Source organism: Polyergus mexicanus, unplaced genomic scaffold (genome assembly GCF_030449975.1).
Source record: "Polyergus mexicanus isolate NDT 795.1 unplaced genomic scaffold, iyPolMexi1.0 SCAF_15, whole genome shotgun sequence".
NCBI classification, from domain to species: domain Eukaryota; kingdom Metazoa; phylum Arthropoda; class Insecta; order Hymenoptera; family Formicidae; genus Polyergus; species Polyergus mexicanus.
Window position 1 is genome coordinate 2,280,221 of NW_027223335.1, and position 15,958 is coordinate 2,296,178.

Below are 15,958 nucleotides of genomic sequence, written 5' to 3' on the forward strand. Positions count from 1 at the left end.
AAGTTTTATTGACGTTACATCTACATGTATGTGTATATATATATGCTATATAAATCCGATAAAAACCCCTCTCTTGCAAGAATTTTGTATCGAACGCCCTTAGAGCTTGAATGATTCAAATTTTCACTGTATTCGAGATGCGTCCAAAAATAGTTATCGATGACGAACGTGATCGGCGAAGAACGGACCTCAGGTTATAGCCTGTCCGTTAATAAATAATTCGGTGGAGATTGGAAGCGTAGAATGGCGATACCATATGATGATACTTCTCGCTCTAAATTATTAATGCTAATTGTTTTAAATATTTAGTATGCACATTATATTTCGTTACTTCAAGTTCTTTATATTGACTCAAATGTCATTCCATAATTGATACTTAACGCCTCGTTTAACCCGTGTCAACGCTACGTTTGACTTTAATTTATTTTCTGTGCTGTAAAAGGAGAGACTCGCCACTAAATAACGTAGCTTCTATATATTGAGAACTTCGTTTACATGCTTATAAAGTATGTTTCCGTTCGTCTCGTGAATACATATTTTTACATATCCAACTATTTTCGCATCATTTCCCTTCCCCCATGCGTTCACGACTGAATATTTTATAGCACATGTATACGTTTGCCGTCACTCTTACATATACTCATGATCATCGTGAATGTAAAGTATTTATTATTATATATGCATGATTTTAATCTAACTATTTATGATCAGAACTAAAGTCGAATAAATTTTATGAAAAAATTGTTAATAGTTAAATGATTGATAAAAAAATTTGCTTTAGTTTGATTATAACGTGAATCTCATTCAATCGCCACATGAGTGAGTCTTTCCATTAAATGCTATATCGTAAATAATTCATAAGACTTGGACTAAAATACAGTTAATCGATAAGAATTCCATGTGATATGTCGAGAGAGCTTTGGGTACGACTTCATTCAAGTTTATCGTTACATGTACGATCAATGTCATCGCAAATAGTTGTTACGACTGTATTTTATATAACATCCTTGCAACTATATTCAGATATGCAAAATATTCAGATCATTAAATTGATGATTCTGAACAGTACTCGTATCTTCGATCATTACGTCGACTCACGATTAAGGACGAAATAAAATTTTATTTTATATTAAAGACGCCTGATACGTACGAAAGGATATTAGATGATATACGCAATCGCGACATACATCGACGCTATTATAGAAACGGGAAAAGATTAAATGCGCTTTGGTACGACAGGGACTAAAAAATGGATACGAGTCCGTGATATTTCTCTCTTGTTCGCGGACATTCTGTATCCGCATTTATAGATCAAAGCGCGCTTTGAGGGAACATCATTTTATTGTAATACCGTATGTCACAGTTGCCGCATACGCGTGAGCGCGGTATTAACGAAAGCGGAAAATGGAAAACGCGATAACGTTTCCATTCTCCGAACCATTCCAGATTACCGGATTAGTTACAACGTAACGGCCCGAATTTCGCCTCGTCTCACTGAAAAACCACGTCGTAACGCGCGACCCCTTAGCTCGGTTCTCCGACCGTATAGATCCAATGCTCATCAATCTTATTCGTTATCGATAAATAGATAATGTATAAAACAGAGCGACGGACCATTTAGTACGCGCACAATCGTAAGAGACGAGAAAATCTCCGTGGAAAATGTTGGCTTAAAGGCAACGTGCGATGTATCATTTAAGTTTTACAATTCCGGTTAATGCTTTATTAATCCAAACGCGCAAAAATGGAGATGGAATTCTTTGAAAGAAACAATCTCATCTCTCGACGTACATTCTCTTTGACTCTGTTATGTTCGTATTAATACGAATCGGTTCAAAAATAAGTACATTTCAAATTTTATCTTAGTGGACAAAACGCGACGAGGGTGGCGAATCGCACGAAAGGATCTAATAGATGGTCACCCTTTTCTTCGCAGTATTAGCGTGTGACCTGACCTATTTGTGTGACCGTCTTCAGCCTCTATGTATGTACATAGACGATTCCAAAATCAATCCTACGAGGTTGCCGGGCTCGCTCGTGGATTAAGATCTTTATCAATCTCATGTCGTGCACGAGCTCTCTGTACATAATTTAACGGTTAACAAACGCCGTCGCACGAATTCATTTGAGAGCCGCAGAAAGAAACGGGATCTCACTCTGTCGTTTTTAAAAATAAATAATCCGATTAGATTGATCCGATAATTCTAGGGTTGAAGGGATCCTGGAAGAAGAAAAGATATCGGCGGGTTTAGAAAAATTTATTTTTCCTTCGTTTCAGTGAAAATATCATTCGGAAACAGAAAAAAAGCGACGTGATTGAGAAGCAATTATTGATATTCGGAAATTATTACTAAAGAGATTGTATCGCCGAGAGCTTAAACATTATTATATATAATTATTATATGATGATCACAGAATCTTTTGTATCGCGCGATTCATCTGAGAGACACGGCAATAAATGCGTTGCCAATGTTCGTGTATTACAAAAATATCGGAAAGGAGTAGATAATCGATCTATTGTGCAGAGTACATAATCATAATATTACATGTCAATATTACATACCGAGCAATTCCGCCTTAGGCTGATAAGTCGCGGATTACGCCAATAAATTATCCTCGATGTTCCTTCCTCCCTTCTGTGACAATTGTATTTCGTGTGTCTAATGCACGTACATCGTGGTCGTCTCTTTTTCGTCAAATAATATGCACATTATTCTTATTAAGAGGTTAATTGTAAACGTTTTTACGTGCGTATGTCGTGCCGGTGCCATCACTCGTTTAACAAGGGTCATTAGTGGTGATAATCTTTAGTGAATCGTACTGCGTTGAGGTAATATTTACCGTATAAATCCCATTTTCTTCTTTTTTCAAAATCGTCATATTGAAGCGTTTCGCTCCAATTCTACTATAATAGTAACTCGCGACACATGCTCATCGTGAGATAAAAAAAGGAAAATGCAACGTTGATGTGAGGAAACGCTCGGATTATATCGCGCGAAACAATGGTTGCTACTCGACAGCATATTAATTTCCAGCATCGATCTTCCTCGGACTACCGAGAATATCCAAAAATGAAATAAAAGTCCGTATATTTGCCTACTTCTCTTCCTTTCTTCGTGATAACGTTTGACCCTTTTGCAATATATTTAATACGAGAAATCCTTTGTAGAATAATAATTTTAACGAGTATAAATTTTTAACTTGCTATCTTTTAGAGATACGAGTTATAATTATATATATAAAATTTATAAAGTTATAGTTTTAAAAAGTTATAAATATATATATAAAATTATGTGAAGAAACATATATATATATATTTTTCGAAGCGAATTTTTCTTCATTGACATAATTTTAATATTTTTTCATTGGCTTCATATTATTATTTGACATCTTTTTTAACTGGATGTTTTATCCACGATGACTCGTGTCACTCGTAAATACGGCCCGTAATATCTCAAGTGATGTCCGTTCGGTTTCCTAGTGACGCCATTTAATCTCACGATATAGGCCAATCATCTAAAATCTAAACTTTGAGATTGCTAGATAATATATCGATACGCAACATTGCATTGTATGAGACTGGAAAGACAATTCTTTATTTCAAAGCATATGCCAAAATACAAATTTTTTTCTGTAGAAAAGAAAAATATATTCTGACAATGCACGCTAGTTTCCTAAAATTGCTCCAGCAGAATACGAGAAAGATTGTTACATTGGACAAACAAACACACTCGGTTGTCGCGTAGAAATAACGCGATGTAGAATCTCGCGCGCATATACACTTCATACACACGTAGCATTCTTTTCTTTCCACCTACATATCTGTCGCGAATGTCCTCGCGACGGAAGCACGTCATTAATCTCGATAGCGTGGGAAACGTTCAATACGGCGATTTCAAAAGCGCACGTACACCGTCTCATTTCCTCGCGCGAGGAAACAGTGAATTCCTGCTTCTCCGTTACATCCTTTAAACCTACACCCTGAAGTAGATCCGCGTGTGTAATCCTCGATACCATGCATTTGCAGCTTTTTGCGCCTGAGACTCGCAGCACGACATCACAGAGACGGAAAAGAAAAGAATGGGGAGGGAAACGGAAACAGCGTTTTGTCAGAGGTTTGCGACAACATCTCTCGGTGCTTGGCTTCGAATAAATTTTGCGCGGGACTCGTTTTGAGCGTATCGTGAGCGAGTGTGTATCGGGACCCTGACCTAGAAACTGTCGCGTATCGATCGTAACTAGCGAATCCGCACTTGGGGCTTGCCTTCCTTTTCCCTTCCTTTAACTCCGAGGCTTTAACGTCATCCAGACACCACTCGAGATAATACCGACGACGGCGACCAAGAACCCGGCTATTTCTACTAGCGCTTTCTCTCGGATCTGCAGTTTGCGCAGCGTTGTATCCCATCTCGATTGACACAAGTATCTTTTTCCCTTTTCTTCTAAAATTACCTTGGAACAAAAATTTCCATATTCTCGTTATTCGCAAGTACGCGATATCGAAATATTTCCGATCGATCTATGTGAGAGAATATACAACCGTGCCGTTTTATATTGGGGGAGGTAAGGTGCTTTTCAAATGTATGCCAAAGCATTACGTTAATTAAAGCACAAACAGAGAATAAATTTATAGATTAATAGATTATTGTAAATTACAAGAGAGATGAATTAGCTTATTGGATGCAATTTTACGATACCTTTTTATCAATTTATAACGCAATGCGATACTTTGTCGAAACGATCCAAGGATAATTATTGGCATACTCTTCTAGAAAAATTATTCACAGCAATTAATGATGAAAATAGATAAAGAATAAGAGATTGGATGTAGTTAGTAACCACATTTTTTTTCCGGACACTGGAATCTTTATTAATAAAGAACTAATGCAGAAGTTTAAATATAGGTCTCGTCGGAGATGTAAACTTTATCGCAAATTAAGAGAGACATACATGAGACTACAAGAAATTTTGTAATTGCGGAGACTGGCACGTAAACTATATTCTTACAACAAGAAATAATCTTACAATGTGCCTTTGATTTGTATTAAATACATTTTCAATATTGCATTAGAGAATTATAAAAATTATTAGTAATATATTTTTAGACATTATAATCGCACGAAAGGCAAAAATGTTTTATACTATAAAAAGTATCTAGATTATATATAAAAATTATGCAATGTTTACTTTATGTTTTGTTATTACCCTTAGAGAATCACACGAGAAGTGAAGCCATTTACTTTCACCCGATAGATTTCATAGTGCGTAGCGCCTTTAGAAAAAAGAAAAAGTTTTCTAGAACTTGGTTTATATAGCACTTTACAATTACATCAGTAGGTCAAAGATGTATCAACCTGTTTGTTAAACTTTATTACTTTGCGTTATTACGATATTGTTACGATATTATCTGCTTTATTCTGTTTTATACAGTCGTCGAATTATTTATCACTAGATTATGCACGCGCGTACAAGTGACATCTCGTATAAGCGTTATACGCAATCTTCGACATAGTGATTCGAATCGTATTAGTAATACATATCTCTCGACGGATATAATAATTTTATACGATAGCTTTACACGATTATTTTTTAAATATCAAAGTTTTATTCTACCAGGATATATGGAAAGTTGAATTTTATGAAAAATTTTTTTTATTATAAAAAGAATAATTTGCCAAAGAATATTTACATAAAAATATCATTTAATAAAGAAGTACAGATTTATCTATTTAATTCTATTAATCCTTTTAATTATATTAATGCTTTTACTGTTTTATATTTAGAACCCCACACTTTGACGAGAATAAGTTACAATTATTGGATTAAGTTGTTTATATATGTGATACAAAAAGAAACAACAATATATAAATATTTTTATACATTTGACTGACGTTTAACGAAACAACGAGTACACTTTGTGGCCGAAAGTTAACAGAACCTGTGATGGTTTCTGTGTATTCTTGCGATTTCTCTGGCCGAAGGCAACGCGCGATCAATCAATCACGTCGGGTTTTGCATTAGAATTACCTAGCACCCACGCCTTAATCGCTTACACGCGAGGCAGTATTCGATATCGATCGACAATGAGAGGCCCCGGTTAACAAAATCGATCGTCCTTAGTCAAAGTGTTTGGCAAAAGAAGCATGGTATCGATTTTCCTGATAGTTTTTCGGGGTACACTGAAATTACGAGAGTGTAAGGCTGTAACAGGATGCAAATAGCAAGAATCTCTTGATGCGATGTTCAAGTGTACGGTTGGCTGTAATAGTGTATTGAAAAAATATTTTTTTCTTGGTCGCATTTTAACAATTATGTATTATATTGAGTTTTACAGAATTCAATTGTAAGAACAGAAGAATCAGCTCTAAATCGATATTGTTGTTTTCTATCATTTTTTCAATTTCGATTTATGTATAAAAGACCGAACAAAAATATTTAAAAAATTTCTTAGTTATCTGGGAAACATCCGTTGCCGGCCTACAAATGGCAAGAGCGAATAGAAGAGCAAGTGCGCGGCATTCGAAGTCGAATTTAATTTTCTGTATAATTTGCTAAACGATGTCGGATGACAGCGGAACTCGTTATCCCCGGTACTATCGTAATCATCTTGAATTTAAAAGGAAGGATTCTCTGCGAGATGAGTTATTGAAACCTGTGCGCTGTTTCTGTGAGAAAGATTTCGTCTTTAATCGGCAGATACTTTCAGGAATTTGATAATTCTTCATTTATAGATATATCTTACTTTCTCTCTCTATGCAACCTGAACGTATAATCTACGAATATTGAGTTTTCGAAAATAGATGCATTAGATACGTTATCACATGTTAAAATAAATCAGGCGATTACGTAAAGCACACCGGAGCACTCTTAGTCTGTTTACTTTCTTCATTAGAACAAACAATATTAATTACATAAGTTTTTTAAATTAAATTTATTTTATCATAGAAATAAAATTTGTATTTGTAAATAATTAAAAATATAAAAATATAATTTTATTATATACTACAACGTGTGAATTCTCGCTCTAAACATACATAGTAAAATTTCTTTCCGAGGGTCAGTTTTTTTTTTTTTTGCTGACAAATAATGTTTTAAAAAAAAAACCATTTTAAAAGTTAACTTTGTTAGTTAACTTATATATTTCTCTCTATTATTACAATTATAAAATATTGAAAAAAGAATCTAAAAGAGAAGGTTGCAATCTTTAGAACAATTTGCAGTTCGCATTTTAAGTAGTCTAATACAAAATGCTCTAACATAGTCATAATATTAATATAATTAGCTTTACACAGTAATTTTAATCCAATAAATTTCTTTGATCATCGATCGATATCTAATTCTAATTAAACGCGAGTATAGCTAAATCCACTTAGAGTCCATCTTCTATTCGCGCTCAAATAATATTCCGCTTGATTCGGCGACTTAGCAAATATGTCACCTGCTAGCATAATTGTTATTTCACCACAAGAAACACATTCTTTTGTTACCCTTTTTCGCGCTTTAACTAATGCAGAAATTCCTTTCGCTGTGTCAAGGAGGTACAGAAATATTTCCGACGGACGTTGTTACCTCCGCGCATTATTCGACATCATTTCGCTCGACAGCTGATGCTTTTAATTAATTATAGAGCCGGTTCGCTTTGAGTATAAACGCGCGGTTGATTGAGTTTTGTGGATTAACGGTGCCCTGTCGAGACCATTTCCAAACCCATCTCCGACTCTCGACGTTACACTCCTGACTGATACTTCTTCCATGCCAAAGCTAGTAACCGTAAGTTTAACAGATTGAGACACGATAGCCAACCGATCTCTTTCTCTCTCTCTCTCTCGCTCTCTTTCCCTCCTCGCCATTTCTTCTAACCCATTCTTCCCTCCACTCATTTCCTTCCAGGGCTCCCCATCTTGCTCCGGGCAGCTTAAGGGTCGATACTACCATCGCATTCTACTTTCAAGCTCTGGGCACTTCGCCTTTCTTTTCTCGCCTCGTTCCTACCTTTGGGGATGAAGGCCACTTACACGAGCTTTTTCTCTTTGACCTACTGCTGCCACCGGCACGCAGATCTGTGATCCCTTAACACGAAGCACGATAAGCGGTGAATTAGGCGGCCCTTTTAGGCTCGATTCACGCTATGGACACAGTAGTGATCATAGTTCGGTCAGTTTATTACATTGTATCATATTACAATCGATCTCGAATCAAGCTATGGCCTTTGATCTAACTTGTTTGTGAAAAATATCGCTGCGACGTGACATTGCTCTCGGCACACTGCGTGACGACCTTTCGCTATCGCTGGATATATTTCGACCGACTCTTTTTCATAAATTTATGAGAATGTAAGCTGCGAATATGATTAAAACATGATATTATTTTTTCAAAAAAAACCTCGCATCTGATTGAAACAAAATCTACAGCTAACATAAACGCATCGCAGGTTTTTATCGTTCTTGCACTATATCATCGTTCCTTTTGTTAAAATTTACGAAGCGTCGTGTACTCGTTTTTATGCATCGTACGGGTAGTTCTAATTTCTGAAAAAAAAAATAATAATAATAATAATTGATGCGTATGGACACCACGTTGCATATAAAACCGAAATAAATAACAAACTCGCCGTAATAAATAACAGATCTGCGTCAATGTGTCGAGAATGATTGTACTTTATTTCCATATAATACCGAATTTCACTCTCTCCACTTTTTTTTTGCATTCGTCCATTTTTTTTTCCTGCTGCCGTTCCTAGCGAGCAACAGTAAAAGTTTGCACGAGCTGTGGTAATCGACATATTTGGAGCACCTCACAGCTGCTTCGCGAAAATAGTGAAGGTTTGTTAATTATTCCGCAATATTTTTTGACAAGAGCAATCTGATAATGATTCACAGAATTATTCAAAATATATTCCATATATACAGTCTATCCGACCGATATAAGCGCTTTGAAAAATTTCTTTAAAAAAATTATAATTTATATATATCATCGATTTTTAAAATTCGTTTCCTTATATGAATGAAGGAGATAACATAAAATCAATGAGAAAATTTCCGTTTTAAATTAATCATTGAAAATTTCTTTCTTCCTAAACTTTCTGTTCTTTATTTTTTAATTTATATATATATATATATATATATATTTTTTTTTTTTTTTTTTTATTGTATGATATAGATTAAGATGAACATTCGATCTGAATACGGTCGAGTAAGTGAGACAAGTAATAAAATATGATTAAATAAATTTTGTTTATTGCGCATTAGTTACTTAATTATCATTAGGCCAATTAAATATACTTGACTGAATAAAATAAATTATTAATTTGTCACGTTGTAAAATAATTTTGCCTCGTTGAATTAAACTTTCCTAATTGCATGTGTATGTGATAAACCTACTTTTTGTTTATTAGTAAAGGTCGCCAATAAACGTCAATGAAGAATCTCGCAATCATGGAAAGGTTTCTCACTCAGAGAAATAGATAATATCGATTGATCGACTACTTGTTGAAATAACGATGATCCCTTTTAGCGGCAAGACCATCGAGTTCTCGAATTCTCTCCCCGAAGCTATCTATAGAGCATGTACACCCTAAATTATGCATGACCTCTATACATGGCGTACTGTGAATTATATACAGCGGAAACGGACGTGCATCATCTATACATGCAAATGTTCTGGTCCTATATGTATTTATATTTCATGTCCGCCGGTTTAGAGCACGCCAAATTTACCTGATAGTAGTTATTTGCATCAGATTGAATACATGTTAATTCTAATGAGGAACTCGAAAAGTATAAAAAATATTAAAAATTTGTGTTTGAAAGTTTGTTTAATATGATTATATCTTTTATAAAAAAAGCTCTTGTATAAAAATGCATGGAAGCTAATTACATTCATCTTACTTAATCTTTTAAGTTTCAATGTTGCAACTATCCCTTCAATATACTTTTTTTTTCTTTCACCAATTGCATTTCTACGCTCTGCTGCATGCACATCACTTCAGAAGTAAAATTAGAGACTATAAATGGTCTACGTAGCGTGTAATATGCACAATTATTCTGTACACATATTACATACATCATTAATTAACATATTTTATCCAATAAATATTTTACTTAATAGCGTACACATATATATAACACATTAACACTTAAATATACTTAATAATATAATTTTTATTTAAAAAAAAAAATAGATTGAATCATGCAATCATAAATAAAAAGAATATAGTTTACTTTTAATATTGAATAAGATAAAAATTTTTCTTCTATATGACATTATTTAATTCTTGAATTGAATTCTAACGTAATAAATTAATTGCATATTTTTTCATCTTGCAAAATCTTATTGAGAACAATGAGATTAAAGTCTCTTGCTGTCTTTTCAGATCTATATTATAAAAAAGAATTAACACTTATATTTGCATTGTATAAGTCAGTAGGATAATAAATTATAATAATATTTATAAGAGCGCGAAAAGAATTTCGATGAATTGGCAACAAACTTAGATCAAACGGCTTTTCTAAGTAAATTAATAAATTATATTTATTTTTTAAGGTTGGAGATTGTAGAAAAGTAAGTTTGTAGGGTAAACGGTAGAACGTAGTTGCATGAGATGAACCTTGACGTATCTTGCGATTATCTCGAGGCTGTGTTTTCAATCTCGCCGGTTCATGCCGGTATTTTCCGACATCGACATCGTAGAAATCGACGATGCGAATAAAGAATAAGTTCGATACTCGACGCACGCACATCGACATTTCGTAAACGTCCCGCGCGCTCGATCTAGCGTAAAACAAGAACAAAGGACATCGAGCGAGAGCTATGAGGACATTTCCGTATTTCCTGATCGCAATCGGAAACTCGACGAGGCGCGGAATTTGCAAGCGCTGCGAAATTTGCTCGAATGCAACGGAGTCTGCTCCGTTATAACGTACGCTAATGCACATAGTGGCGAAAACTCAATTTCTAACACGAAATAATTCGGACATGCTAACGTTTTAATTAGCATCGTTAAATACAATTTTCGCGCACCTACGCGATGTATCTACCTATCTATACTTCTTATCCATTATCCAATATATAATTTCGTCAATATCAAATATATATACGAATAATTTTAACAAAATTTAAATAAAAATTATTTCTGCACCGGGTGTACGTCGTTAATTTTTTTTAACAATTTCTTGTTATTTATCTGATAAGAATAAAGTGATTTAGCTAGAATCCTATTTTTTCACAAAAGATGCATTGTACATACTCGTCCTTTAATGATCAAAAGCGAATCGTATGACGATACGCTTTTGACAGGCAACGCAATATAAACTGCATTCGTTCGCTTATGAATTGCATTTGTTCTAGAATTCGTCCTCTTGAAAAAGACAAATTTTAATAATTATCCTTATCGAATTATTCGAAGCATATACGGAATTTTGCAGAAACATGCATTTGCATCGCAAAGTGACTTCTACGTTTTTGCTATAAATTCAACTACGAGATGATCGCATAATTAAGAACTAATACCTCGTGTCTCTACTCTACCTCATTAACCTGCATCTCTGGTGCTGTTCAGGCAAGGTGGACGAGAAAGCGACGCAGTTGCACGCGATAGCGTCGCTGAAGGTGCTGCTGGATGCCACCAAGCCGCACAACGGCGCCGCGACGTCGACCGCCGCCCATTATTCCGGTGCTCCCTCGAAGGAGACGACCCTGCAGCTGCAGCAGGGCTCGCAAGGAACCACCACCACTACCACGACTACAACTACCACCGCCGGCACCACCGCTGGCATTCAGGAACTTCCTAATGGCGGTATCGCCGCCGGTCTCGACGCTGGCCTCGAATCGGTAATTGTCGAATACAAGAAATTCCGCACGCTGACAGTATGACTGGAGTTTGATTTATTGATTAATCTCAGGCGTTATTGTTGCCGATGTCGGGAAGTCGTTAATCAAAAATACCGAATTGTACCGCGCTTACCTCGTAAAAGATGCATAATGATTTTTTCGATTGGACTCCTTTAAATAAAGTCAGTATATTATTAATAAACAGTGGTTTGAATTTATAAGCGTTTCAAACAATGAAATCTCACTGATAAGAATCAACTAGTGATAATGGCTGATTTTTCAGTGAAATCTTACTGGTACATTTAATGAAACATAAGAGGAACCAAGTGCGAGCATTTTCGATCAAATACTCGCTGATCTTTGGTGATTGAATAAATGAATTTTCATTGATCGATTTATAAAAGAATATTTTTTACGAAATTCTCGAACATATGACACTTTTCCGATTTTTAGAGAAGAAAGTAGTGAGAAAGTCAAGAGAGAAAGTAGTGAAAGTTTTTACGAACGTTTACGCATTCATGTCGTTTAATAAAATCGATCGATGTTCTCCAATACCTTATACATGATCCTTCTTGTCATACATAATTTATTTCTAATATTTAAGAAAGGAACCGCATTCTCTGACATAAGGATCTGATTCGTTAAGCGTTGTGTTCCGATCCGAGAGATTGGAATACTTTCCCGTGCTATACCGTCGTAAAACAAAGAGGCTGAGAATACGTTGATTGGAATTTGTCGTTCCACTTTTCTTAACAAAATGTTTGAGTTGCTCGCGGCGTATCCGTCGTCACGTTTCTCCTTTAAACGTAATCGTTTCGAATACCCATTATTTTGCGCGCGCAAAAATATTATAAAAAATATATAGAAAAGAGAGAAGTAACTTCCAGCTCGATAAATAAGTACAATAGGCTAATTTTAAAATTAGTGCAACTTCTTTCGAGATGGCTGTCGCGTACATCGGAACACGCTTTGTAAAGGACACGTTAGTTCGATATCGTAATGCTCTACTTTCCATTGTGAAATGTTTGCTTCTATCACGACTTGGATATCCTGAATTAGAATAGGCAGTTTAATTCCCGCAATATACTGCGAATCACGCAAAGTAATCCTTTTCAACTTGTACGTTCAACGTCATTTTGGATGTAACATTCCGCTCTACATATTTTCGAGCTCTCTCGATTAGATATATCTGTGCCGATATAAAATCATAATCTTTCTCTTTCTTTTTCTGTCTCATGTAGTTTCAGTGCAAAAATTTTTATATTTTAATTATTTGCTACAAGAAAAAGTTACAGGCAGGATATATAATTCAGATTATAAAATGAAATTAATCCGTCAAAATAATATTTCAAAAAACGTAATAAAAATTTATATAGATAGATTTAATTGTTATATATTCATTGACAAATATTTCCTGAGCGATTAATAGTTACATCACTATCGAAAGAGATTTTATGCATGGCAATATTGCTCTCTAATTACTTGGTCAAATGTCATCCTCGTAAATCTCCTTCAAAGTAACAGCGGCGATAGTCAAAATTAGCTTTATGTTAACTACATTCGCGCACAAGTATAAATCGAAACGGTGTTCATCCATTAAGTCTTATCGGGAGAATCGCAATTTTCAACCGCGCAGCAAGCCGACCCAGCCTCGAACTTGACGATTATAAATCAGACAAACATCGACGCTCGATATTTAAAAGTTTCGAACTTTAAAAGTTCATCCAAGGTTATTTTGCCCGTGTCGAATTCAACCGCGTTAAGGGGTGAAATATGTGAAAATAGGGGCCCGTCAACGTCGCGCGGTATCTCGATAGAAAAAATCCAATCGGATTTCGCAGCGTAGGCGCGTGCACGGTAGTCGTCAGAGGGAAAAAAAAACTAAAGAGCAAAAGAATCGATAACTTTTTATCTATGTCGAATGTAACGCTTCTTCTCGGAATAGAAATGACCAGCAAACACGATCGATGCAATAAGAGATGAGAGAATACAACGAATGACATCGCTCCTTCTAAACTTTTCGGTTGTTCGTCGGATGATATCGGAAAGAACCCTGTGTGATTCAATTATTCTTTTCGATAAGGCGATAGTATGATAGAAATGCCTATTTGAAATCATCGTCATTTCCCATCGCGCTGACCTTCAACTTCAACAAACGGCCTTATCATTATCCATCTCTCTTTTCGTATCTTTATCGTCTTCGAAAAATTTAAGTTCACTTAAACACTCCATTAGCAACGCTAAATCGACTCTTAATCGTGGAATAAATTTTTGACGAAGTGTATAGTAAGGTACAGGTAGCTTTGATGACTTTCGTGACTCCAATTAAAAGAGAATGTCCCGAGAAGCGACGACAAAACAGATCGGTGGTCAGCCGCAACAAATTGCCATGTCGTGCACGACCGACCCTCGGTTTAAATCGATATATTGCGTCGTGTCATTTTCTTGCGTCAAACATTCGAGCTTTTATCGCCATATTAACATTTATCATGTCCAGCAATGTGAAGAACAATAAAGTACTCATTTAAGTAATGCATCGCGTATAAGCACGTTTACGTCACGTATCGAATTTTATCCGGCATCGTCTTTCGATTAAAGTCAGCTTTGATTAAATCAGCCGCGATATCCTGTGTTATATTGTAGCCCAATGCGCAGTTCTATTTTAATGTTCATTTATTTTTTACAACATTATTTAATCGTGATTTTAAAAAAGTAATATGAATTATACGATTCATAAATACTTATTTCCATTATTACAAATTTTAAATTTTAATGGAAAAAATAAAACAATAATGTTTATCATATTAATGATAATTAATTTTTTAATTAAATATTTAATCATATATTTTTAATATGTTGTCAAATATAACAACTAAATGTGTAAAATGTACGATAGAGAAAATCATTTTTTTCATAAAATTTATTTTAAAATCGAAAAGAAAATATAACGCTTATACAATACTTCTGACTAGCATAATATGAATAAAGAAGACTCGAAAATTTAACGTTTATCGTAAAAAAGATCGCAACAATTACTATTGTTACAAAAGAGCTCTCGTTCTTGCAGTCGATCGCAGTTACAATGACGCAAAGAAACGGAATTGCGAAACAATTTCCCCCCCGAGCAGGATACATAATCGTCGCTGTAATTTGGAAAGTTACTCTGCGGAAATATAAATCGGAAATCGACTAATCCGAAGCTCTCTCGAGGATATTAGCCGACGATGGCTGATATCGCGACGCCCGGATGGACAGCAAGTAGTCTCAGGCGGCTTTGTCCTAAATGAGCGAAGAGAGGACCTTTTCATTTTGAATGCATCGGAAAATCTGGGTCAATGCTGCATCCCACCCGTCCGCTGCATGTTGTAGAACCCGCACGCGCGCTTTGCACGAATAAACGCAAACGAATTCACCAACTTTCCGAAAGTCCGATTTTCCAAATTTACGGAGATGAAAGAGACGCGCCTAGAGAATGTTCATATATAATGTTTCGGTCCAGCGGTCTCGTTAACAATAAGCTTACAACAAAGTAACAGAAATTCAAGACAAATGGCCAATGAGACGATATTAATCGAGTTAGATGGAGCTCGTTCAATTTTAATTTTTCGCGATTTTACATTTCCGATAAGTACATATAATGTTACAATACGATGATATAATTGATTTATATCGCTTATAATCATCGGTCTCTCGATCTTGTTCATTGGCTCGAGCGTAATGCTCTTCTTTTGAGAGAGAGAGAACAGAAGTACCATCCTTTAATAATAATCCCTACTAATGCTTAGAGTCATTCAAAACGAGGATTAGTCTGGAACTAGGTTTATTTCGTTCTTCAATGACGGAGTGACTGAAAACAATGGTAGTTTATATAAGCGATGGCATTGTCTCGCGGTTTGCTCGAGACTGAATAACGAAAAGATACTTTGTGCTTTTGCTATCACAATTTGTGGTTTTTAAAAGGTTTTTCGAGCTTTGTGACATTTCTCGATAATGCGAATAAACGTTACTTTCGCATTCCTCGGGATAGCGATAAAATATTGCCATTTAAGCGGCTTCAAATAAACAAATTTAATGTTCGCGCATCTTTGATTAAGGCAAAAACACGATTTAAGGAAAATTTAATTCTTCG

At 35.3% G+C, this 15,958-nt stretch overlaps 1 protein-coding gene across 5 annotated transcripts in view; it reads left to right on the forward strand.

The window, feature by feature from the left end:
• The window catches only part of Nckx30c (solute carrier family 24 member Nckx30C), a 58,988-nt gene that overhangs the window by 27,476 nt on the left and 15,554 nt on the right, over window positions 1–15,958 (forward strand). For all 5 annotated transcript variants that reach the window (XM_070308113.1, XM_070308115.1, XM_070308114.1 and 2 more), the window contains one exon: window positions 11,558–11,829. In XM_070308113.1, coding sequence (XP_070164214.1) covers window positions 11,558–11,829 — 272 coding nt within the window. The remainder of the gene's footprint in view (window positions 1–11,557; window positions 11,830–15,958) is intronic.